The sequence below is a fragment of the Taurulus bubalis genome (assembly GCF_910589615.1).
Source record: "Taurulus bubalis genome assembly, chromosome: 20".
Classification (NCBI taxonomy): Eukaryota; Metazoa; Chordata; class Actinopteri; order Perciformes; family Cottidae; genus Taurulus; species Taurulus bubalis.
In genome coordinates this window covers 2,782,998-2,809,781 of record NC_136608.1, presented here as the reverse complement: position 1 = coordinate 2,809,781, position 26,784 = coordinate 2,782,998, and the positions used below count along the sequence as shown (strand labels likewise).

The 26,784-nt window shown below is 45.6% G+C and overlaps 1 protein-coding gene across 1 annotated transcript; it reads right to left on the bottom strand.

Moving 5' to 3' along the window:
- Positions 1 to 19,176: 19,176 nt before the first annotated feature.
- Positions 19,177 to 26,208, bottom strand: net1 (neuroepithelial cell transforming 1). Its single transcript, XM_079235959.1, has 9 exons — positions 25,981 to 26,208; positions 23,425 to 23,532; positions 23,144 to 23,308; positions 22,577 to 22,639; positions 22,188 to 22,361; positions 21,830 to 22,087; positions 21,569 to 21,739; positions 21,259 to 21,445; positions 19,177 to 21,148 (listed from the first exon to the last, which is right to left on the bottom strand). The coding sequence occupies exons 1-9, from the start codon at positions 26,071 to 26,073 to the stop codon at positions 20,682 to 20,684; spliced, it is 1,686 nt and encodes a 561-aa protein (XP_079092085.1). The 5' UTR covers positions 26,074 to 26,208; the 3' UTR covers positions 19,177 to 20,681.
- Between the last annotated feature and the right edge of the window lie 576 nt (positions 26,209 to 26,784).

The following is a 26,784-nucleotide window of genomic DNA, read 5'->3' as shown; positions in this document are numbered from 1 at the left end:
AGCTCACCGTCATTAGACTGATGAGGAACTCGCAGCGCACACATTTTTTCTTCAATGTTTCCGTTTGCTTTTTGCCAAGTTGGCTCAGTTTCATCAGATCTCCAGACTACCTGCATTGTGCTGTCCAGGTAATCGCTTGTGACATTTCTGGATGTGGAGATGTAGAATGTGGATTGTGTGTGCAAAGCCTTGTAAACACCGCAGGGAGGCTGTTGTTACAGTTTCACTACCAGGGCTGCAACAATAAATACACTGCAAATTAGAGGTTTTTTCCCCATCTGTTTATTGATTTAGGCATGGAAATTAGTCATATGTGTGTGTGTGTGTGTGTGTGTGTGTGTGTGTGTGTGTGTGTGTGTGTGTGTGTGTGTGTGCGTGTGCCTGTGCCGGTGCGTATGTGTGTGTGTGTGTGTGTTTATACATTTTTAGTCATACCTTTTGAGAGTTTCTTTTCATCAAAAATGATGTTGTTTAAAGATAATTTGATGAGAGATTTGTCCATCTAGGGAACGTAGACAATGACTATCATTATGTTTTTACCGGCCTTTGTATTGTTATAATAAGTCTACGAGTGAGCTGATGTGTTTACCTTCCAGCGATTGCATGGGGAGTTCAGACAGAAAACCTGTTTCAGTTTCATTATTTCTTGTTTTGGAATGATCAGCTGGTCTGATGTAAGACTGTTGTCATGTCAACATTGAGTTTTATAACGGTGTCTCTAAATCCCATGAGAGATTGGACCTCAAGTAGTATAACAGTCGTATAGTGAAGAATTTGTACATTGGGGTAATTAAGGAAGTAAAAAGTCCCATGGGTGCATGGCACATGGAGGGAACATGGGGCACAAATGTATTATGGAAAGGACCTTTAAAAGGAACATTCCAGTATTAAGCCTGGCACAGATCCCTGTGCAGTTAGCCATGCTAGCCGCCCAGGGGACTCATGTCTGTGTATACTTTGGGTCGGACTCAGACACGAGTTTGAAATGATTCACGTGGAAAAAAACATGTTTATTGGGAAAGTTGTTCTGCGTTTCCCCAAATCTTTCAGAGTCGAAGAAAGCAAAGTTAGCCGACCCGCAGAGCCACCAGGCCTCTGTAGCGTCCTCTTCCTCGAAGGCGCAGGTGCTTGTGCTTTTGATGATCAAAGAGACGAAACATATCCTTACACTCACAGGTTCTAAATGGTTGCATTACGCTCATTCTGCATTCTCAGTGCTGTTTTTCCAGAGGAAAAGGCCTCAAACTCAATAACGACGGCGTCAGTTTAACCCCACGGACCACATGGCGGATCCATAACAGCAGATTCAAAGTCTGGATGGAAAACAACATAATCAATCTGTCTCTTATAGACTTTGGAGCAACCTCTCTAATTTAGCTGCGTCATGTCACACTCTATCAGCTGTCAATCATTCCTAAAACCTGACCGTACAGTAGTAGCAGTGCAATAAAGGTTAAGTTACAGCCTCTAATGTGACCGTAGAGTTAAATGAACCCTCTGGGACACCGGACTGCTGCGCTGTGTGGGTTGTACTGATGAGGAGACATGTAGCATGATATCATTCACCACAGATCTGAGCGGATGATCGCATGAAGGCATCCGGCAATCATTTGTTTCGTCTCTTTTAAGTAATTTGTGCTCTCTCCTCCCTTTCAACCCTTCTGCTCTGCACGTTTGATCCATCTGTTGCACCGCGGGACGCCTCGCTCCCTTTCAAGCTAATCTCGGGGGTTTTCACCCTCCTCCTGCCACTTACCTCGTCACCCGCTCTGTCACTTCAGAGAGGCAGGGGGAACAGGTGAGACAAAGGAGACGTTGTTCCAACCTGTCCCAGAGACATCCAGGGACACAAAAAGAGGCTCGCAGGCTGACACTCAGAGAGACTCTGAATCTAAGAAGCTGCATGAGGCAGGTGTGGAGGGCTGGTGAGATCACCTCACACACGCTTTGAACTTCTCTGTGATGTCAGGAAAGCCCACAAAAACTTTGTTCCACTAAGAAAACAACGTGCCCCTTAAATCTACCATCACATTAGTTTTCTCAATAAATCTGAGTTCAGAACTGGGCCATGCAGCTGTCTACATCTGATTAAACAGTCTCCTGCCTGCAGGGTAATGTACAAAAATGTATGTTTTAAATTACAAAACATCCCCTGACAAAGCCTCTTCCTCCTTCAATTACTTTGAACATGAGCACAGAATGCATTTTTAGAAAAGTTAGTTTTAACGTTAAATTCAAGCGTATAACCTCATTCTCAGTGGCATGGCGTGCTCACAATGACAATGCATTCAGCATCTTAGTTTAGTGTGCTAGCCAGACGGCAACTTACGGTTCTGAAAAGTGAACTCAATGTGGAGGTGACTTTAACTTGACCAAGGCCAAAATCCAAGTTAGAGGAATGCCGGCCTCAAGGCTTCAAAACAGCAGTCCACAAACCAATGGGTGACCATGTCCACTTCTTGTATACACTCTACAAAGTTAGCATGCTGACATAAGCTAATTAGATGCTAACTAATAAGCTAATTAGAAATAAACACAAAGTGCAGCTAAGGCTAATGGGATTGTCACTAGTTTTGCAGGTATTTGGTCATAAAATAAAGTACATAATTCATATATCATATAGATACATGACATTTCTTAACATACAAGCATGTAAATTGACTGTACTTGTATAATAGCGCTTTTTCTTGTATTCTGATTACTCAAAGCTTCTTTACCACTTTAACACTACATCATTGCTAACATCATCATCGTCATCGTTCACTGACTTTTCATCGAGCGTCATCATCACGTCAAAAGCTCACTTTATCTTTGGTTTATGACCAGACACCTGCAAAACTAATGAGGTCCTCATTAGCCTTTACATTTAGTGCTAATTAGCAAATGTTAGCATGCTAACAGACTAAACCAAGATGGTGAATATGGTCAACAATACACCAGCATGTTGGTCCTGTCATTGTGAGCATGATAGCATGCTAAAGTTAGCATTTAGCAACCACGGCCTACGCAGGGGTGCTAGCATGGCGAGTAACCACAATGAAACTCGGACACTTTTATGATTGCTCTCTCACCTTTGTCTTTCTCTCACTCATGTTCTCATTGAATTTGATTTAAATAGAAACAGAAAGACCCTGCATGAATCAAAAGGCGCATCATCTGTTGACAGACATGTTGACCGTGTGTTTTAACTGCCACTTGTGTACAGCGTGTACTTATAGGGTGTGCCATGTTCTCCTTTGAATGGGTGTCTAATGGCCTACAGGCCTGTTCAGGATGTCCTCGAAGCCAACTTTCACCTTTATTTACTTCTGGAACAGTTCAGCTGCACGTGTTCACCTTCATGTAGGATCCTGTCCCGCCTGCGTAGCCAATGAGCGCCTGGTCACCTGCAGGGAGCCAATGAGACACCTGCATGAGTCACAGTACAGTACGGTTGTGCGGTCTTTGTAATGGGAGCGCCTCCAGCGTGACTTTTTTTCTGGCCACAAAGAGTTGATAAATGTTGAACTTTTGTTAAAACGTTGCGCTCTTCACCGTCACTTTACCCAGCAGTCCAATCACAATGGAGGAGGGGCGGGACAAACGTAGCCTACTCCTTGAACCAAACACACCGAAATGTTTTCAAGCTTACAAAATGTCATGAGTCAACATATACCAGCCGGTCTGTCCTCTCCCCTGAAACGTGCTTCAGCCTTCCCATCGTCCAGGGAAAGTACTCGGCCTTGTGCCGTCATTTTTACTTACGGCAATACTCCGTAACTTAGAAACCAGAGGAAACCAAAGCTCTTGTGAATTGCGCTTTCAGCTGGAGAAAAAAAAAGCTTTGGTGGACATATAACTGAACCACTTTGGACAATGTGTAGCAAGTATGCAATTCAAACATCTCAGGAAAACCTCAAAAGTCCTCAAAGCTTTTACACAGTTAAAATGACAAGGAACTAAAATATGTGTCATGAAAGTATGGCTTAAAACGGGACATCTACGACATCATAGTGCCAATTTAGGAGTTTGAAGCTTATTTTGATGACTATTGGGACAATGTGGATTGCAAATACTTTGACCAGGATGATAGTGCATGAACACAGCACACCACAGTACGCAGTTTAAATGCAGTCAAACATGACTGGTACAGACAACCTTGGTTTCATGATCTAACAGTCATCATATTCCTCTTAGGAATCCGATATGTTGGCTTGTGGCTGAGCCTTCCTGATGTGGCATGGCTTATTGTTTAGATGTTGCATAACTGTGGTGCTGGTGAATCATTGTTCTTTCAGTGAAGTCCAGCTTTGTTACAGCTCATCACCGCCGGAGAGAGGTGTGTTGCGTTGGCAGCGATCTGCTTCTGCTGCTCCCGGGCCGCCTCACGCAAAAATGTCTTCAAGAGTGAACGAAGAGCGAGGGTGTGAAGGTGTGAGTAATCCGGCTCCAGGCGGTGAGTAATGGCTCGGTGAAGAAGGGGAGAGAGCGCTCGCCGGCTCAGCTCGGGCCGACGGAGTCAGCCTTCACCTCGCTGACGTCCGCCAATGTGTGAAGACACGTTCACGCCGAGACAGCAGGTTATTCAGAACCCGGAGCTATTTGACCTTCAGTTTGGTTCAAGGGAGAAAAATGGTGCTCGAAACTCCGGCTGCACTGAACAACCTCCGTGGTGAAAACTGTGGGGTGGATTGTTGTCCATATAATGGTGGTTTGGAGGCGAGAGTCAGTGGTGTTATTGCATTGGACTGTGATATGACACAAGCTCATTCTAATGTTTTGTTTGATGGTCAAATATAATCTAAAACAAAACAAAAAACTTTGAATTCAATGCACACAAATCCAACACCAATGGTGCATTGACCTCCAGCATGACCTTAGAGTTGGATCAACACCTCTCTCATTCAGTCTGAACAGAAACGGCTCTACGAAGGTGGATGTACTGATGGAAAGGGGTTACAATACATTGTATGAGTGTACTAAATAAACTGATAACTTGGTAAAATCAAGAAACAGAAAAAGTGACCCTAAAATACAAGATGCCCAAAAGCAAACTGCTGTGAAGAGAGGCTGATATTCATCCTTCATTCACAGTTAAACTCAGATTTGACGGCAACATATGCATCCTGCAGATTGAGAGGTCTCCAAAATGTGATAAATGTGGATGAATATGACTATACAGACTGTGTTTCCATTCACGTATTTTATGTGCATTAGGAAAGCTGTGATGAAACTGCAAAATTTTATACAATTTCCACAATTACGCAATATTTTTTCTTCGCTGGATCGAGGTGTTTTTTGTCTTTGCCTAAAGAGAGTTGATGTGTTGAATGGGTTATGAAAGTACTTCTGCCGAATATATTCTGAAATGGAAAACATCTAACTCACCTGACTGATTTAACTCACTCAGCTGTTTGGGATGTCGCCGACTTCCTGGACACGTTTAGTTCGTCTCCAGACGGCGTGAAACATGAAACGTGAAACGTGGCCAGAGCCAGCTGACGTGAAGGAACAGATAAAACGGCCCAATTGAAATGACTTGTTTTGTTTGTGGTTCACGATCTCTACTTCTTCTTCTACACTGTTTACTGGCGGCTTCCAGACTACGCAGGAGCCCAGTTTTTTGTTTCCTAAACAGTAAATGGAAACGCGTTTCTTTTTTGCAGAATTTCAAAAGTTTGCTTACATTTTGCTTGACAATTGAATGAAATGACCGCTAGTGTCACATTTGTTTAAATCGTAAAGATCTGGATGTACCGACTACCATAATCCATCATCTATGTTTACACCAAAGTACCCGACTTTAAAGATGTCTCTGATGCTGTGAGCACATTCAAAACACACTGTAGATGAATCAAAGAGAAACTTGTATACTTCAAGACCAAGTCAAGCTGGTTCACAGGACAAGTGCAGGCCCAAATCCAAATGGGCTCAATAAGTCAAGACAGAGAAACTGAGATGACCTGAAAAGTCCGAAATGTGCATTTAGATCACGCTGACTGCACTAAAAATATCCCATTCCTTTGTCTTTGGTTTTTCTTTTGACATTTTTGCAATCAGATCAGCGGCGAATGTGAGCAAATACACGAAGTGGGTCAAAGGTTCGCTCCAATAAAACACACTGTGGGTGTGACCGTGACTTCGCAACCACACGGCCAGCTGCTGACCAACATGACGGATTTCATTGTTGTGTTCCCACACACACACACACACACACACACACACACACACACACACACACAAACGTGACGCGGCAGAAGAAGCAACCACGTGTTTCTCTGAGGCCAGTGGTTCACGGCCCGGATGCTCAGCTGATAAGAGGCTCGCACACCAACATTCGCCTTTATTGCCCCTCTTGGTTCCTCCAGCAGCCGACCTGATGCACTGCTTTCAGTCAGCACCAGTTGTGGCCATGCCGTGCCTCATGGCGTGACTCTCTATGTTCTAGTAAAAAGAGAACAAACAAGGCAGAGGACACGTTTCCTGGATACAAAACATAATTACTACCAGTCTGTTCACCGCTCCACGCCCGACATGAATTAAAGCAGGTGGATGTGATTTTGCGGCGGCTCGGCTGTTGGAACAAGTCTGACTTTAGAGGCGGAGCCGCTCTGCGGCGGCGGGTTTGCGAGACAAAGTGTCAGCAGTCGTTTTCCGATCGGTGGTTTCGAGAGCGACGGGATGACAGCTGGTATTTTGTGTCAGCGTTTCAGGTATTTGGCCACAGCTCACAGCGCGGTTCTCCCACGCTCCTTGAGAGTGTACGCCTAGGAAGAAGAAAAAGTATTTTATGATTTTATGAACGCAAGTGTTTGAGGATTCAAACGCAGCCTCCAGCCGTCAGTGTGGCTCACATCTCTGGGCCTTGAGAGCCGTGTTTGGGTCGGGTCCACATTGAACAAACTAATTGGGTCTTTTTGTTTGTGAACTTGTGCTCGTCAGGGTCGGATAGGTTTCTCTGAAGTTCATTTATGAATGTGGCCAGCATTTATCGCCTTAACAAATAAACATAATGGTAATGATCATATCTGAACCTAAATCATTACTAACAAGGAATTTTAACATCGTTTTGCATTTTCTCGTTCCAGCAGTGGTGGGCCGTCAGGGCCTGCTAAGCCTTCTCTGCTGGCCTTTTCACAAATACACTACATGTATTATAATTATTTTTCCCTATCAGGTTATTTTCTCATTGTACAGCTCTTGCTCAGCCTGCAGTCTTCAGCCATCAGACTGCAGCTGGTTTGAAGGAGAAGCTTTCATCCAATCAGATGTTTTCTCTCCTGTGTCTCCAGGCCAGCAGGGCAGTTTAAACAGGCCTTTGCAGATTAAAGTACACGGGGAGTGGACGTTGTGGTTGATTGTCATGGACTTCAACCAATCAGATCGTTAGTTTGACAAGCTGGGCGGGTTCTTTGACGTGCCGGGCCTGCGAGGTGGCGTGGACGTGTGATTGGTCAGTGGCCCAGCGTGACCATTAACATGCGCTGTGATTGGCCAGTGTGTCTACAGGGCGGAGCTCAGTGGGAGCTGGAACGGTTCAGGCTGAAGCTAGAGAAGTTGTGACATTTGTTTTGCGTGTTTTGGCGCTCGGTGGAAGATAAACGGACTTGGTGGTGGATTTGGGGCGTGGACTGCTGCTGTCGAGCGGATATGTTCTGCCCTAGAACGCGTGGAGGTTTCCGGGGCGCGGCAGGGAGGCTCGGCTGTCCTCACCGGTCCACGGCCGCCTGTTGCTGAACTTGTTGTTAATAAGGAGAGGCAGTCCACACCGCGTGACCTCCATGCCCGTAATAGTGCAAAGAAATCAGCCGTATAGCAGAGTGAGCTCTGCTGTCCACACATGACGCCGTGTAGTGGGCATCGCGCCGTGTTCAATACACGCAAGGGTCAGACAGGAACTCCCGGGACACTTTTTTTTTCTTCTTCCCCAGTCTGCACCTGACGTGGACACACGTCATTGAAGGCCTTGGTCTAAAACCCACGGCCCGCCACTGCGTTCCAGAATTCTGTTGGCTGAGGTTTGGATAACCACACCTGTTCAATACAATCAATCATATCAGGATCTCCCACACTGAAGACAAAATGTAGTCTCATATCACAATATCAACAAAGTATTGATAACATTTCTACATATCAGGATATAATAAAATTGTGTCATCTTTTCCAGCTTTTAAAGGCTGCATACAGTAAAGATATGTAATTTCATGAAGTCACCTGATTGTTTGACATGTATTATTTTGCTATACCTGCTTCGTCATTATAGCCACAATACTGATGATTACTTATCAAAAATTGTGTAAAAAAGCACCGATAGTCAACCATACAATATCATCACAATATCACCATGGAGGCATTTGGTCAAAAAATATTGTGACATTATTGATAAGTGATTTGTCATTAAAAAAATTCATGATGTAACAAATGAGTTTGCAGTGTCTGCCGCACTTTGTTTTTATGTTTAGTGTTTTAGTACTGAAACAGGAGACCGCTAACTGAGGCTAGCATCGTTAGCTACGGGAGGCTATTCGCGAGCTAGCTAGCCTCAGTCCCGTGACAGCTAGGAACAGTACTGTGTTAGGCTGTATATTTCCAAGTTGTGTGTTCACAGTTCATGTTATATTTTTGTCTTAAACAAGTTAGCAAGTTAGACCAGCCAAAGAGTGACGGTCCAGATATGAAGCAGATATTGATTTGGGACTGTCTTGTTGAGTTTCCAGCAAAATAAATTAATCCGGAATACTGAATGGAGACTCTCATCATTCAGTGTGTAACATATCTGAAACCGTCCCTCGGTCCTGACTTGAACTCTACTCCAGCCGGTTGTCTTGCCTGGAAGTCTGACACGAGGAGGAGGAGGAAGAGGAGGAGGAGGAAGGGGAGGAGGAGGAGGAAGAGGAGGAGGAGGAGGAGGAGGGGAGGAGGAGGAGGAAGAGGAGGAGGAGGAGGAGGAGGGGACCGTTCTGACCGAATATGAGGACACAGGGAGAATTAGCTCGGCCTGCTGTGGGGTCCTCACAGACCTCGTGGGGAGGAGGGCGCATGGCTCCACCGGCAGGACACCGGCTCGCTTTGATGTCTGGAAATGGATCACGGAGTTTACGTAACTCCCGGTCACCTCTTTAACTGGGATGGGAGGCAGAGGAGGAGGAAGATGGTGACGGTGAAGCACTTCTTTGATCTTCATCCCAGCTGTTTTAATTCAATGTTCAAAAGATTGTTTTATTTACTGTACCTCAGGCTCTTCCCTATAAAAAATGTCCTTGCTTTCTCTTTGTATGTTATAATTCCTATTGGTTATATTTTATCGTATTGTGTTGTTCTTTCTACCGGTTTCTATTGATCTCATTCTCTTTTATTGTAAAGTTTGATTCATGAACATGTGTTAAGCATTTGTTTCCCCATTTCACTAAAATTCTGCACCAATAAAGTTCCGATTCATTCGAGGTTGGTGCGTCCGGCCCTCCCGTCACTCTCTCAGCTCTTAATCCTCGTCCTCACAGGAGCACACTGCCTGATGTGAGCAGAGCCACATGGGATTACAGCGCAACAATGTTCCCCTGGTTCACTGGCGCTGCGCTGTTTTGTCTACAACAGGAACACTGTTATGTGCTGAGGAGGGGGACGGCGCGTTCAACACTTTTTCCATAGTTTTTCTCCCAGGCCTTTATTTGCTCACGGGACCTGTGGATGCTGACAGTGACCCGTGCTGCTAGTGGAGGAGAACGAGACTCTGCCGGAGGACTTTGTGGTCTTAATTGGTTAACTGACTCAAACAAAGTCAAGCCTGTAGTTCTATGTTGGAGATTATTTTTTCAAATAATTCTGAATGAATAGACAGCATGTGTCCTGAGTGTTTGTTTTGACTTGTGTAATTATTTGGTCAACATTGTAATTAGCAAAAACAGACATTTAAATTGTATTCATCCATTTTCAACAATAAAAGTGAGTTATATCCAAACGGGTATTCAAAACTGCAGCTGGTAACTTTTGTCATATTTGCTCAAACTGTCACCGTATCCTGCCAGTAGAAACAAAAAAAATAAAAAAAACAGGTTCCTCTGCCTCCTCTTAGTGCATCCAATGGCATTTACAAGAAAAACAACCAATCACAGCCGAGTAACGCAGCTGTCAATCACTGCTGCTGAAGCAGGGCGTCCCCTGCTTTATGGTCTGTTTGACTCTAAATGGATCACAATTTACTAAATGAACATCATGCTGTATTGAAGAAAACTTGAAACTAGAGATTGAGACATAAACTCATGTTTACTGAGGGAATAAATCAAGAGAGAAGTAGAGTCATTTATATAGACTTCTATACAACCAGAGGAGTCACAACTGAGGGTTATTAGAGACAATGCAAGTTTAAGGCACTTCTGCATCGGCTTCACTTTTCAGATAATAATTATTAATTAGCTGGAGTATCTTTATAGTTCATATTTCCTGACACACAAACTGACTTCTATGTTCAGTTCACATGACAGTATCTAGAAATGTCCTCCTGCATGAGTCCCCTGCAGTTATGTGCAGACCAGGAAGCGAAGGGAAAGAAACCAGAGGCGTTAAAGTCACAAGAACAACATAAACCTCCAGGGCAGGACTCCAGTCAGGTCTATGTCCTCTCGACCTGATTCTAACACCAGCTTGGACAACTGGAAACACGGGGGATATATATCCGACAGAGGGATCAGCGTTGAACTTAGCTCGTCATTGTGATAATCAGCCCCTGTTTTGGTAATAGATCTCAGGCCTTTGCGGGTGGGGACCACACAGCTCGGAGGAAGCGCCTCTGGCGGGGTACAATCTCACAGATTTCCTCCCGGGCCGAAGCGCCAACAAGCGGATCTGTGTGGTCTGGAGGCTCGGTATCTCCAACGCATCTGTGAGCTCAGCTCCAGGTTTTCCAGTCTTACCGCTCGATGTTTTGTCTGTGGAGTTACATTATTAAGAGTGACAGGTGGTCCGTTTTAAACACCGCATTCCCGTCCCTCATGACTTATTCCAGGTGGAATGAACTTCTTGTCTTATTCCACTTTTCCTACTCGGCCCCTTTTTATTCACGCTACTTTGTGGTGGTTCTGTGTTGTCCTCTCTGATGTATTTCACTGATATAACAATGTAAACCTCTTATACAGCCACTCAAAGCATGGAATCTCAGCTCCAAGCCGAAACATCTAAATGTAAATCTAGAAGAGTGAATGTAATGTTTGGACTCTGCACAAAGGAAAGCATAGGTGAAATCATAGAAGATTTACAAAGCGAGGTCAATTATATATTGACGTAAACTTAAGGAAGAATGAGATGAGAGTTCAGAGTCAGATAAGAACTTCTTGCCAAAACAATGTGTACCGATGGAGCCGTCACTCCAAACACATGAATCACTGTCCAAATCCCTCTTTTATGAGGCCGGGTCCTCTCGGCCCTTATCTCATATGCACACAGCTTGCTCGGATATGAACGCACACACATGTTCTCAGAGGCGTTGCATAATGTCCTCGTTGCTTATGAGAACGCCGTGTTCACACCTTCGTGATTTAAGAGGCAGCTCTTGCCAAGGTGATGCAAGGCAACCTGTAATTAGATGTGACGCCAAGTGTAATCAGGCCTTGGGATTCTTCAATACATTCATATCATGTCAAAAAAACAGGTCAAGTGTGATGAGAGTAAATGCTCACGTATATGAGGTGTTTACACAGATCAGTGATTGTACAGTATAGTTTTCTTTTTCTTAAACCTAAATCAGTGCAGGCTCGTCTCATCTAGCATTCATAGCGATACCTACGGAAAAGAATGCGCCGTACTTCTTAGGTATCCCACCAAATTAATTCTAATCACGTACCAGGAAGTATAAAGACCGGAAAAGTCCTCACAGGCCAACAAACAGCGATCTTCAAGCCAGGACGCCGCTGTTCGCTCGCTCTCATAACTTGTAATGTTTACCAAGCAAAGATAATTTCCTAAATCTAAACAAGTACTTTTGTTGTATAAACCTGACTAAGTATTTCATAATCTTTTCCTAAACCTAACTAAGTCGTTTTGTTGCCTAAATCTAACAGAGAAGTTTATTTAGATTTTGTTTAATACATGTAACAAGAGGGTATCGACACATTTTGCTGGCCTTTTGCAGGAAAACACACAAAAATTTAACTTTTCGTAAGATATCATACTTACGAGTTATAATAATCTATTGATATAGAGGGGACATTTTTCTTCATTGAGTGCTTCAACTTTTAATACTCTACATTTTCCTGATTTGTATTTTATACATACATGCTTTGACTAAGTAACATTGGCTGATTGGCTCATTTGCACTGAGCTTTCATACGGCAGAGTTTCATAACCATAACTATTACCTGGGAATGTTGCTGCTTTAATTCCCACCGGAGCCATGAAAATGATACTAATGGAAATCGTACTGACACAGGTTCCTGAGCCAGGAAGTTGCCGGAGCGTCTCTCATGGAAAATTAACTGTGGCTCCCGATGCAGAAATGGAAAACTGCAGGACCATTTATGGGTTGTGGTGCAGCGAGAAACGGGGATACAGAGCAGCTCTCAGAGCGCAATCAGAGATAATCTGACATGCTCGGGTTTCTCATGGTTTTCAGCAAATCTCTTCTCGAACATTTGGCGGCTGGGGAAGGGCCAGTAAACAATCCGGTGACAGATTTTAAAACAAAGCGCTCACCAGAGGAGCATTCATACCTGAGTGAGTCAGACTGGTGAGGCAAGCAGCGAGCATGCCAGGCTGCTATTTTGGACTCCGTTGGTGAATGCGTGATATGTGGAGCGGATTCCTGTTTGATAGCTCCGGTGACTGAGAGAAAAGCTACATCAAAGTGGAGGCATTCCTCTCCAAATGAAACCGGCATGTGGAGAATATGGAGAAATGCACCTCAAGGTGCCTGATAACCATCTTGTTAGTAAGTTATTACACCAGTCTTGGCAGGTCATGTGCCCTCAGAGCTCTGCTGCTCGACCACTGCACTTTACCTCAGCCAATATAAAGAATGATTACTCACTCCCACCGACACGGGGGAAGTTTGGCATTACAGACCAAGCTAAAGCAGAACTGCCGTTAGCGCAGGGTGAGCGGTCGGCGTCTCATACCTCCAAAGCCCTGGGCCTCTGCAGGAGGAAATGAAAGAAAGCCAGAGTCTCTCGAGAACACAGAACTCTGTATATCTCGAAGGGTAAATACTGTTTTACTGAACATCACACGCACTTGTAAACATTTGTTTTACATTTTCTTTCAGCTAGGACACAAGCTTGTTTCGGCTGCGCACAAAAGACTAGCTTGTTAGCTTCAACCCTTCAGGCTAGCTTTAGCTGATTCTTGAGGATAATGGCAAACACAGCCTTCCTGCGTCTGCCGTGAAGCTGGTTCCACTTGTTGGTCTCACGAGAAAACATCCCATCAGAGGAGCGACAGCAGAGAGGAGTCGTTGGGATGCAGTTATGTCGGTTACGCGACGGCACTCAGCAAACGTTTGCTAACATTAGCTGAAGCTGAACCTCCACCTCTGCTGCTGCATAGTTAATTCATAGTTTAGTGATATTCCTCAGTACCGGTAATATTAAACGTGTAAAATGTGCACCATATTTGACAGGTCCTCAATTGTGACCGGCTGAGCTGGTGGAGATATGTGAAGGACGGACAGACAGACAGAGATTCTTGCTTTATAGTTTGATGAATTCTACATAGTTTCCATTCAAGTTTTTGAGAAAACAGTTTAGACCTGAAAGCATTCTAAGTATTTGAGCTGTGGGTCTCCAACACCCTGAAGGATTTCTGTCTGGTATGCAGAAAATCAGGTCTGTGGATTCTGCCTGAAAATAGTTCACATTTTATCTAGAGAACATATGTAAATAAGCTTCTAGCCTCACATTTAGATTATGTATATTTAGCTTTCTATTTCTGGCAATTGCATCTAAGGTTGGAATACAGTAAGAAGATTATCTCGTTTGATATTTTTCATTTCTACCTGACATGACCTACAGACATTTTGAAAATGTAAAGGTTAAGCTCAACAGATCATTTCTACCTGTTGCATCAACACAATTTGAAAACATCCAGTCTTCAATTATTCAGATATCAGTCACCATCAGCCAACTTTTGGCTGTAAAAATGATTTGAAAACAGGGGAAGGAAAGGCAAGCTTATCAATACTGCACTTTGAAGCAACAAAGCAATTCAAAGTGCTTCACATAAAACAATAAAAGGCAAAGTGCAAAAGACACATTACAAAAAAACATTTCGACACAAATAAAAACAAGATAGGTGAAAATTAAACACACACTGTATCCAGGAATGTTGTGTTCCCACTGGAACTAGTGAGAACACACACACATACATAACAGATCGCTAACAGATGTCTTATCGGTTAGCGATCTGTTATGTATGTATGGAAAATGGATTTATAACTTCTTGATTGTGTGGTCCACAAAACAACGTCCCACTGCAGTTCTCTTCTGGACTCGTGGTTAACTTCTATAATTATGTATTTTTGAAGGCCAACCCTGTAACGTATCGCCATGGTTCACTCCAATGGGATTTATTTCCATAAGATTTTGGATTATTGCAGAAAATAAACTCTACGGCGTTGATAAAACAACCACACCGGTCCTGTGAGGCGGCGAAGGATGACGGGTCGGCGTGACGATGTAGTGGAGTCTCATTTAGCCAATCGTTAGCCGTGATTTAAGACACGTAAAAGCTTCAAAAGTCACTAAATGGATATTTACTGACACATTTTTTATTAATGTTGGAGAACAAAACAGTTACATTTCTTACACTCGTGTTAACCACAGACCACAAAAAAACATTGACTTTGAGACTCATTTCTAGGTTTTAGGCCTGTGCCTTTTATTCTCAATGAAGTTGCTCGTTGCTTCTTCAGGAGGGGGATGAACAGAACTCTTCCCTGTGAATCCTTACGCTTGTGGTCTAATACCCGACTCACTCTACTAGCAGACACTTTACTGCAGTTTATGAGTTAAAGACCTCAGGAAACAAACTTCTGGAGTAACAGACAGAACAAAATGCCCCTTTCAGCCCGGCTTTTGTTTTGTGTCAAACATCCCTGAGGGGAATTGTTTTCATCATCCTTTTTTAAAAACACATGAATGTTTTAGTGAGCCTTTGTTGTCGAAGGCTTTTTTCGTCACACGTCACCTCCCGAGGCGAAAGGAAATCCAGGAGACAAAGTGATGCGATTTGTCTGCGAGAGACGCGCTCCGAGCTGACAGCTCCTTTCGACAGCGTGTGAGTGATGACTGAACAAGTTCCCGGTCTGTCAGGAATGAGCCAGGCAGAGTGTATTTTGACATAAACACGGAGTCCAGTTTTAGATGGAAAAGGTGCATTGAACCCGTTTGACCTCCGGTCGTCCGCGCTTGCCCCCAAGGACTACTTTGCTGGTCAGATTTGTGTCTTGAGCTCACTGTGTTAAAGGCCTTGGGTGTGGATTTGGTAAACTGATCTGAACGCTTCATATCCAGGGAGTTTCCAGTGCCATCGAGCATCGAGTCCACCGGCGGGGATAAGAGAGACGTTGTTGTGTTTAAGTGAAGCATTAGAAGACACAGAGAAGCTACACAGCTTGCAAACCTCCACGCATGTGCATGCTAATCCCATAGACAATCCTTCTGTTATCTGCAGCCCGTGTGGGGCTGCGTGGCCTTTTCACCATGCACGGGTCGGGAGGAAATTCATTCTCCACCCACGTGGTCCCCCAGCATCGACAGAGGCTCTTCAGCAAGCCGCAGTGCGTTGTTGTGCGCATGAAACAGGCTGCAGAAGGTGTTTGTTCTCCAGCTGTTCTACTGACAACCCTCTGTTAGGAACCTCCTTTGTGGCAGTTGAGACTGGCCTGCAGCTAAATTAGCTCAATATACCCCTCCAGACAGCAGGATCTCCATGTCAATGCAGCAAACTCGTGTGTCTTCCCCATCCTTGGTGCTTGAAGCCAGATTCATATGTATATGATTTTTCAAGAAGTACTCAACATTTTGGGGAATGTGCTTATTTGCTTCCTCAATGAGAGTTTGATGAAAATATTGGTTCCACTCTCTTGACTGTAAACTAAATATGAAACTAACCAGCAGTCAATTAACACCATTTGGCATAATGACTGGAAACAGTCATTATGCCAACTGTCAATAGCTAAAAAGAATCTCTGAAACTCAGTCTTTAACATGTTCTATCTTGTTTGTTTCTTGTTTGTCTATCTAGCTTGGCGAGAAAGGAAGTCCCTGTGTTTCCCAAGAATGTCAAACTAATCTGTATATCAACTGTGACATAAAAAATAAAAAATAAATGTAAATGTGCCAGAGTTTCATCACACAATGGTGATGATGAACCAAAATGTTGACTTCATTTTGGGGTTGCTGCGTCATTTGGAACATCCACATTAATGAACACAGTTCCTCTTATTCCGAAAGTGTCTAAACCTAAGATGGATGTGGGTTTTATTCGCAAAAAGATGAACTGTTCAGCTCCATTACCCCTCCAGGGGTAAATTCTGCCACTTCAGCAGTTCATCGTCATGTTGTCTAATGCCCAGACTTCGGTGTCACTTCCACATTGTAGTAATGGTGGCTGAGTCAGACCAGTCAGGGAAGTTTCTGCTTCCTCAATTTCATCGTTTCAAATAAACGTAGCAGAATGTTCAAAGTGGAAGGTCATTTCAGTTTTGTACCATTGCCATTGCAGGCTACCTTCTGTATACACTGAACGCACTCTGAATGAGGCTTTACAGTAACGACTAAAACAAGCAGTGGAGTGGTTACAGTAAAAAGCGTGTAGAGCAAACGCACTCCTCACACTCGTCACGGCACATTGTCAGAAGAGGGACAACTGTTTTTGGCTAATTATTTGCAACCAGTGTAGCATTAAAGCATGGTGGCATTAAATGGAGAATGGTCTTGTATTTGTATAGCGCCTTGCTAGTCTTCCCACCACTCACAGGCTTTAAAGTACATGTCATTTATCCATTTGCACACACTGATTGCAGTGCCCGTCAGGACTAAACTAATTCACAATCACACCAGGAGCCAGCTAGTGGACGCCTAGCTAGCTAGCTCAAATTCGACCCTGCTTTAATGCTACACTCACAGAAACGGCTCCTGTTCTATGTCAATGGTCGGGAGCTGTCTGTGGCCACGGGGGCAGCTCTGACACTGGAGCTACAGGCAGTTTGTAGCTGTCAGGGTGTGTTTGTGGAGCTTTTTTGGTGGCGGGAGATAAGCCTCAAAGGATGTGTCGGTGACAGATCACTGGACAGGAGGCTCAGACGTCTGTGTCGGTCAATAATCCGGCCCACAGCTCTTTCAGGAGCGCAGATGAGAGGGAAGTTTCTGGTACACTGGAGGGAGCGTCCCTTCTGTGTGCTTATTTCCAGCCTGGTTATTTTTGCCGTTAAAGCTAAAAGAGAAATGCATGGTGCTGGTTAAAAGCTGCATGTGTTTGTGACACAACGTTCAAGAATATATCTACTTTTGCTACGTGACAGCAGATTGAAATGAATAGACTTCATTTGCTTGTTCGTCAACACTTGAATATACAAGCACGGATGAAGGGGCAAACTAAAATAAAGCAAAGTTTAATTTAGAATGGTTCCTACTCAGAAGTCTTTGGGTGGTCTCAACAGTAATAATGCTTGTCTCGTACTTGTGGGCTTTATTTATTTTCTACGCTTTGCTGCTGAGGAACTGAGCAGCACCCATCTCACTGACTAATGCTGGTGCACGTTCAACTTCCATTAAAGTCAATTGGCAACTGTGTGGCGCGCATGAGCGAATGTTTGGAGAATGTTCTGCGTTTTCTGAGAAGCAGACGTGAGGCCATCACTTGGTGCGGCCAGGCAGACAAACGAAAAAGGAAGAAAACTTAACGTCTCGCAGTTAAAAAGCTCGGTGAAATGCAACATTACTCACACACCAGTGGGCTATTGCTTATGAACAAAGCAGCCTTTTCAGTTAAGCCAATCTGTTTATTAAAATGTTTGAGAGGCTCTTGTGGACCATTCGCCAGGTCTTCCAAATTTAGGGTCTTTTTTCATTAACCACTCTATCAACAAATAACGTACCAGGCAGCGATGTCGCGGTTTGAAAAACAAAAACAAATCCAGACTTATTCTTGCACTGCAAATGTTTCTCTTGGCACTTTCATGGAACCGGCTGTTTAGTTAAGACTTAAGAGCGGTCATAAATCAATGGGTATCTCCTTCTTTCTGCCTTCATTTGGTACTCTCTTCCAATCAGTGTCATGTGAGTCATACGACCTAGTCCAATGAGGTTGCGCAAGCAAGTGTCTATTTTAAAGTCTCCTAAAAGAATAGTTTGACATTTTGAGAAACATATTTACGTGGTTGATAATAACTTTGTTGCTTAACTCTTCAAATACCTTCTGTCTGTCCCTCCACGATGAAACTACACAGCTGGTTAGCGTAGTTTAGCATGAAAACTAGCAGCCGGTTAGCATAGTTTAGCATGATAACTAGCAGCCGGTTAGCGTAGTTTAGCATGAAAACTAGCAGCCGGTTACCGTAGTTTAGCACAAAAACTAGCAGTCGGTTAGCGTAATTTAGCACGAAAACTAGCAGCCGGTTAGCATAGTTTATCATAAAAACTAGCAGCCGGTTAGCGTAGTTTAGCATGAAAACTAGCAACCGGTTACCGTAGTTTAGCACGAAAACTAGCAGCTGGTTAGCATAGTTTATCATGAAAACTAGCAGCCGGTTAGCGTGGTTTAGCATGAAAACTAGCAACCGGTTAGCATAGTTTAAGAATGAAAACTAGCAGCCGGTTAGCATAGTTTATCATGAAAACTAGCAGCCGGTTAGCGTAGTTTAGCATGAAAACTAGCAACCGGTTAGCGTAGTTTAGCACGAAAACTAGCAGCCAGTTAGCGTAGTTTAACAAGAAACCTAGCAGCCGGTTAGCGTAGTTTATCATGAAAACTAGCAGCCGGTTAGCATGAAAACAAGCAGCCGGTTAGCGTAGTTTAGCATAATGACTGTACATAAGCCTACCAGCACATCTGAAGCACACAGACTTCGACGCTCACTTATATCTTGTTTGATTTATTTGTTCAAAAACTGAAGTGTAATGTAAAAATAAATGTCTTTATACTCGTTTTTAATACCTGTAAATTATTGAGCTTTCTAGGCGCTCAACATGAATTATGGTACCTTTGCACAGAGCAAGGCCAGCCATTTCTCTCTGCTTCCATTCTTTATGCTAAGCCAAGCTAACCAGCTGATGTCTCAAACTCCATATTCAGCATATATTCAGCATACAGACATCGGACTGGCATCGCTGTTAACGTGAATATTCACGCTTCGTCAGTCAGTGGACAAAACAGCATGAAGACATGAAACCAAAAGTTCAGTTGCAAATCTTACACAGATCTTTATTGTTCTTTAATTACATACAGTTCGAAGCAAGCAAGTTGCTCTTTTCTTTTCTTCTCATCTTGTTCACTTACAAAAACCTTCTTTTTTAATCTTCCTTCCCCTACGTACTTTTTCTTTTCGATAACACTCACTTGATTTTTGCCACCTATCATCCATCTTAACGCAAGATATCACATCAACTTCTACAGGAAGTCGATGGAGTTCCACACCTTGCTTTGACGTTCTATTTCAGATCCAAAACACTGCTTTTTCCATCTTTTCTCTTTTCCCTTCAACCTTCAACAAACTTCTCTCATTTCCATCAACCGGTCTTTCTCATGTTTAATTGTCCTTTTCCTCTCGGACCGGTAAATATGTCCTGCTGCCTCTACTGGTGCACGCAGTGTCCACAACTAAAGCTCCATGCAAGATGCTACACTGAAAAGTGATCCGTTTCATTCTGAAAAGTCAGCTTTTTCAAAACCAACATGGCTCAGTTCAAAATTCTGTTTCAAAACAAAACTCCTCATCTCTTCTCTGATTTTGACATCAGATGATTTGCTACCACGACTACACCTCATAGTGGCGTTCCTTTTTTCCCCCCAAACAGAGAGAGACTGAAGTCTCATTTGTCACTGGATTTAAATTAATGCCTGCAGTGAATAAAAAATAAAAAGTGTCCAGGTCCTAACATCTGTCATTAAAGGAATGTATAAAAATAAGACGTGTCTTCTGATTAATCAAAGAAAAATCAGACTTTTACAGAAAAATGTGTAGCTTTGTGTAGTAAATCTCATCCTTTGGGGGAATTATCCTCCTTGCATGCCTGCTAAACATGCTAAAAATTTCAAATAACTTCACCTAAAAGCTAAAACAGTGCTGCTTTATGATACCTAAAAAAATACTAAGATACATTTTTAGAATATAAAAATGTAAAACTTTCATTAGCCCCCCCAAAAAAGGTCTAGAATAATGCTTAAATATCAAATTAATAGTAAACAGGATTTAATGCACCACCTCTATCTCCATGAAATCCACACACTGGCGACACACAGATCCGTGTGTGAAGGGTGCGTTTGCTTCTCATGACGCTTCCCTTTTTAGCGCACGTCTCTCCAGAATACTGTGTCTGCGCGGTGCACTCGGATGGAGGGGTAAGGTAAATAGCTGCCGAAGAGGACAGTAACACAGAACACTGTAATGATACGCACGCATAAATACAAGTCCCAAGCTTCTCCACGTCACATTTATGTACAAAAAAGTCTCCAAAGTGTCCAAACAGGAGTCCATTTTCTCCTTCCACCTCAGTTCACACCATCGTCTCTTTTCTCTTCCCTAAAGAACACAGAGACTTCTTGTCCTTTTTGGTTTTGTGTGACGTGGGCGAGGAGAGCGGCGACGACGACGACGAAGACGACGACCTCGATAAAGATGAGGAGGAGGAGCGGGACGAAGGGGACGAAGGAGACGTTGAGGCGGGGCTCGGGGTTGTGCTGTTGCACGGCGAGCTGGGGGCGGACTGGGAGGCCGGCTGCAGGCAGTTCTCATCCGCTTCCTCCATGTGGACGATGGCGGAGACGGAGGACGGCCGGCGCTTGGAGCGGGCGTCGCACGCCTGCGGGGAGGGCGTGGACGGCTCGCTGAGCGGCCGGTGGACGGAAATGGCGCTGCGGAGGCAGTTGAGCCACTGCTGCTTGTGGAAGACGTCGTTGACCTGCAGCGTGTGGGACTGAGCCTGACTCGGGTCCTGGGAGCGCACGCGGAATATGTTCTTGGCTGCGGAAGAGAAGAGTAGAATGAGCACACTGCTAAACTTGAGAGAAGACGATGTATATTTATTCCTACATTAACCGCTTTGAACTACGTGACTCGGTCGCCAGCCTCACCTTTGTCCGCGTTGCTGAAAGCGCCCCTGAAGGAGCCGCCCATTCGGACGTCTCCGTCCTGCAGGTCCTCCAACACGAGGCCGTGCACTGGGATCGGCTGCCGGTAAACCTGGAAACACTGGCGCTCGTTCCTGGTGACGGGCCGGGTCAGAACCAGCAGCTCGGTGAACAGGAACACGTGCAGCTTCTAGAGGAAAACAACGCAGAACAACCACAACGATTAAAACCTCATGTTTGACCAGCAATATGGGATGCAAGGCTTATGATGATGATGAGTTGCAAAGGAGCAAAGTGGAAGTATCGGGCTCACCGTGCCGCTCTTGTTACGGAGCTCGCCGTGACACAGCAGGCTCTTGCACTCCTCGATGAGAGGGTCTTTCTGCCTGTCGTCCAGATACTCCAGCTTGTCGATGTAGTACCGGCACTCGGACTCTCCCTTCTTCGTGTTGATGTCAGACAGCACGCCCTGCATGATGGTGATCTGAAGAACCCAAGGAAAGGGAACGTTAACCTCCGCCACGTTTCAAGATGCACGTCCTGCGTCTGACCGAGTCAACCCCCCTGGACTCACCGCTTCCTCCAGGCTGGCGGCGTCCGGGTGCTCCGGTGAAGTGTGTCTCAGGATCTCTTTGAGCAGGAGTGGGTACTTGACCAGGCGGGAGCGCGGGATGTCCAGGAAGCTCCACAGGTCCAACTTCCTGCTGAAGGGCGACTCAATGCAGCGCTGCAGGAAGTCCTGCACCCGCCGGTCCTGCTTCTTCTGGTCCAGCAGCGCTTTGGCCGCGAGCTGGTTGCTGCAGTAGTCCCTGTAGGCGTTAAGCCGAGGCAGCTGCCGGGGAGAAGAGACACTTAGTCATGCTGCCTTTCTTACTGGAAGCCCAGAACATCAACAGAATCAAAAAGAGGCGGAGTTATGACGGGACACTTACCCAGTTTACCACAATCTGTCCGATCTGGCCCACGGTCCCATCTGGCCCCGTGGCTTTGGCGAGCTGCACCAGGAGATCCTCGTGCAGAGGGATGTAGGTATCCAGGTTACCGAAGATGTGAGTGAGCTCCTCCTCTGACATGATGGAGAGCTTCAACATCGGGTCATGGTACGCCTGTGTACAAGAGGAGAGCCAAAACGTCAAACAACATCATCCCATCAGCCCAAGAGGGCGGGCTAAGAATAGCTCTTGAGGGTACAAGAGAAAGAGGAGTAACTCTGGTCTTTTTATAGTTACTGGCTTGGCTGTGTGGAAGGCCTGCCAGACTTTGATTTAATCTGTTTGCTTAATATGTACTCCCTCTGCCTCGGAGATTTAAAAGTACAAACCTTGCGTGCGAGCTGGAGGTCCTCAATCAAGTCCTGTTCTCCACGAGACAACTCAAATATGGCCTGAGAAGAAAAGAAAAATAGACTTTCTTTAGCAAAGCACATGAATCAGAATGTCATTACATTATCACAACCGATGGCAATTAGACTAAATGGCAAAACAGCCCTGGGGCCAAACTACTGAGGTCAACTTTAAAATCTCTCTGGCTGCTCGCTCTCCTTCTCTCTCTGCGTTTGAAAACCTTTATGGCTTCTGACAGTTGGCCAAGATGTCTGACATATGCACCACAAGTATGGATGTGGGGCAGGAGAGCGCTGGCTTGTTGGCTTGTCAGCTCCATGTGAGCTCACACAGACGGGGAAATGAGCCCGGGACGGCTTCTAGACCCATTTAGACTATCCGACACGAATACTACAGGGACTTGTGAAACCTGTCTGCTAGACAGGTAGAATTAACCACCGTCTGGATTTCTTTCTTGGCTCACTCATGTTCGCCTCTTCCCAACCCTGCTCTACAATGCACTCGCTGTTCCTACTGTACGTCCATGACTCAGTGCTGATTCTCACCTCCTGCCGCTTGATCTCTTTTGTGGAGAAAGTTCCCTTCTGGTGGACGTCTAGCGTCTCCGACCACAGCATGCTGTTCCTCCTTTTGGGAGGCGTGGGCGCCGCTGCCTTGTGGCAAGGCTTGTGGGGCGCGCTCGGCGACTTGGTATCGCCCCGGAAGGAGGCCTGGAGACGGGAAAGAGGAAGGAGTCAGACAAGTGGAAGCTGGTTTGGTGCAACGAGCCGAATGGCAAAGAGGTGTGCCTCCAGTTCCCTTTCGGCGGGACGTCCCGGGAGCTCACCTGGATGGTTTGGCCGAAGCGCCGGACGGCCCCATTCTTCACCGGAGAGATGAGGTTGGCTAGCGACGTCACCCTGCCGAGAGGACGGACACGCTTTGTGCTGGGTTCCTGAAGGAGAGAAACAACGGAAGGAGAGATTAGTTAACTACATCGTGAAAAAGAAAAGTCGGAACTTTTCATTCTGGGCGCAGCAACGCGGAACGAATGGATCAGCGTTCCACAGACCTCAGCGGTTAAGTGCAGACGCTCCCACGCGACTCCCTTGTGATAAAATGCATCAAGTCCGGTCATAAATCCTCATTATTGACTGAAATGGGAGTAGCCGGAGCCGAGGCTGAGCCGCAGACAGACTGACTGGTGGACAGACACAGATACTGAGGAGGAGGAAGCGGCTCCAGCAGCTGTTGGCTCCATCACGTGAAGAGACCCAGAGCCAGCCCACCGAGCACAAAGACCCTTTCTGGTTGCTGATCTGGAAGGGGGTCTGGAGGAATGCCAGGAATGCACGAGAACCTGTTCTCAGCTGTTCCAACACCCCTCCCCGCGCACACTCTGCTACTATCTGGCCCGACATCCTCTACAGAGGATCTGGTCCATCACTCAAACAGCGGGAGATAAACGCTTCTGGGACGGCTGCAGATCTTTAACTGCCTTTCCCAGTTACTTTTCCGTGTCAGTCGCGGTAAAGGCGCATTAGTGGTCGTAAAAAATGGACGATGAACCCCACCACCCCCCCCTCGTGGCGTCGCAGGGGGCGGCGGTCGCTGCGAGTCGAGACAGGCTCTCCTACAGGCCTCGCGTGAGAGCAGCGCCTCACCTGGGCCAGGTGGAACTCCCCCTCGCCCGGGCCCCGGGGCTGGGAGAAAGGAGAGAAGCTGCCTGGCCTCCTGCCAACAACAACAACAGGCTGCAGGATCCAAAGAGCTGGAGATCTGAGGTAATGATTTCAGCCCACAGAGAGTCTTCAGAAGATGAGCTCGTCATAATTAGCATCTCCGAACATTCACGCACAACATTTTTTTAATTCCGAGTACTTTCACACTAATGAGGGCTTTGCTCTCTGAAACCGAGCGAAGCCGCCTGAGTGTGTTTTTCTCCTGACTCAGGCCAAATGGGATTTTGCCTTGGCTCAGCGGATCTGGGAAACAGAGCAGCCACTGAGGCTGGCGCTCTGCGGACACAGCTGTGGAACAGATCCACTCCGTCTGCTGCGGTCTGACCAGAGAATCCAGACAGCCTTGAGAAGCTCCAGCCCTCTAGTGGCACGGGCCGGCAGAGAGGTGTCGACTGCTTTGACTGGGCTCTGCAGGCACAAGGGGACCAGACCAGCCTGAATCTAATATGTGACCTTTTATTAACAGCAGACAACTACAGTTACAGGTGGGCGGGGGTCTCCAAAGTCAATATTGTAAACGCATGTTGGCCATTCTGCACTTCCTGTCTTTTGGGCGCCAGCCCCAGAGCAACAAAAGGCCACTAGTCCCACTCTTTGTTCATCAGCTGTGACGTGAAAAAGTGCAGACGGACGGGGAAAGTTGCTATTTCTGGCAGTTTGACCCGGGGACTCTGTTCTCACTTCAGGAAACCAGACGGCCCCGAGGTTTGCGCCGCTGCTCTGGACAGACGTTCACGTTGCACATGTGCTCCTTAAACTCCCAACCTAAGATTACAACCGTATAAACCTCGGGAGCTTTTCCCCCCAGGGATCCCAACAGAGTTTCCTGTGCTCTCCCTTTGATGTAACCTCGTGTGTGCGGTGAGCTCATTCCCCAGATGTGTCCCTGGGTTTTTACAGCGCAGCTTGAGCTGAACAGACCGAGGTCAGCGACAAGTCAGCGAGGAGGAGGGATGTCTGCAGTCTGCACTTCTGCAAGAGCAGAATGAATCGACCGGAGGACTTCTGCTTTATCGGGCCGGTTTACCGTCAATGAAAGCACATATTCCCTGAAATCGCTTCCGAAAGAGAACAGCCTGAAAAGGGGAAGGAAGGGGCTGAAGCTGTGGCTTTAAGTACAGAGAGCACACCTGGGTTTCAACACCCTTTCAATTGTATCTGCTGCGGCTGAAGGAATGCTCCCATTTACATGAAAGATAACCTGGTTACAGTTCAAAAGCAAAGTAACTCTAGACTGTGTTGACTTACGCCCCCCACCGCTTCACTGTCCTGACTCTCCTGATACCCGACTAGGGCTGGGACGCATATTTAAGAACAGCCGGTAGAATACACAACACGGAGGGGGGTCTGTCGGCCATTAACAACTTCCTAGGTGCAGTGGGATACAATGATTAACATTTCCAGGTTAGGCAGTATCTCAAACATTCAAAGTCCAAAGTCTCATCTTAAAAGGCACGTGAGATTGAAAGCCCACACACACACACACACACACACACACACTGTGCGCCCATGTGAGATAAAGACCGGGTTAGGCGCTGATTCACTCCCAATGGGACACAAAGGGCATGACTTTATCTCAAGGAGGGCCAACACACGTTCACAAACCCTCAGGTAACCAAAACAACAGAAACACATCAGCCTCCAGCATGTCTGCAGCTCACCTCTGACTCTTTGTTGGCGTGGTTCTGGTAGTCTATCACTTGCAGAGTCCGTTTGATAGGCACCAAGCTACCCAGTTCATCGTAAGCCACCATAGCTTTCAACGAAAACACGATATCCTTGTTTTCTTTTTTTAATCCTGGAGAGTCAGCTTCAAGTAATCCACATCAGAGAAAAAGTTGATGGAAACCGAGGGTCTTGTGGGTAAAAATTAAGAAAAAATAAATAAATACACCTTCTCCCCTCATGAGCTCTGAAGGAGTCCCTCACACACTCTTTCTAAACTTTGGTCTGAAGGACACTGAGAGAGGGAGGGCTTTATACAGGCAGGACAGACGGGGGAGGAGCGAGCCTGTGCTCAGCCCTCATGCAGCATGAGGCGGGACCAGGGCTTACCTCGAAGAGGAGAAGCTGCCTGCAGGCTCTGTTGACACTCAGGAGTGAAAACAGTAGTGAGAAGATCCCGGCTAAAGCGTTCTGCACAACAGAGTGGATGGAAACAACTCTGATGAGGGCAGGTGTACGCTGGAAAAAGACTGGAGCGTATCTAGTAATACGGGTTGGTGTCAGAACAGAGTTCAGGTCTGCAGTGAAGCACGTAGGAAAGAGAAGAGAAGTGCATGAACACCCTCAGTAATCATCATCTGGTTATCAGAGTTGTGATGATGCAGTCAAAGACATGCAATGGATACAAATCAGGGGTTAAAGAAATGCACTGGAAACTTTGGTAAACTCATTTAAATACTTGTGTATTATTACACTTCAGTGAGCACTGTCCCAAAGGAAACAAGTCACAATATAACAAC

What these genes read in the sequence shown, in the direction of transcription:
- net1 (XM_079235959.1), bottom strand. Translation starts at nt 26,073, where the DNA reads ATGGTGGCTTACGATGAACTGGGTAGCTTGGTGCCTATCAAACGGACT. An exon ending in AAGAGATCAAGCGGCAGGAG is followed by an intron (nt 22,640 to 23,143) that starts GTGAGAATCAGC and finishes TTTTCTTCTCAG; the next exon opens with GCCATATTTGAGTTGTCTCG. An exon ending in TTTCAGCAACGCGGACAAAG is followed by an intron (nt 21,149 to 21,258) that starts GTGAGGCTGGCG and finishes TCTCTTCCGCAG; the next exon opens with CCAAGAACATATTCCGCGTG.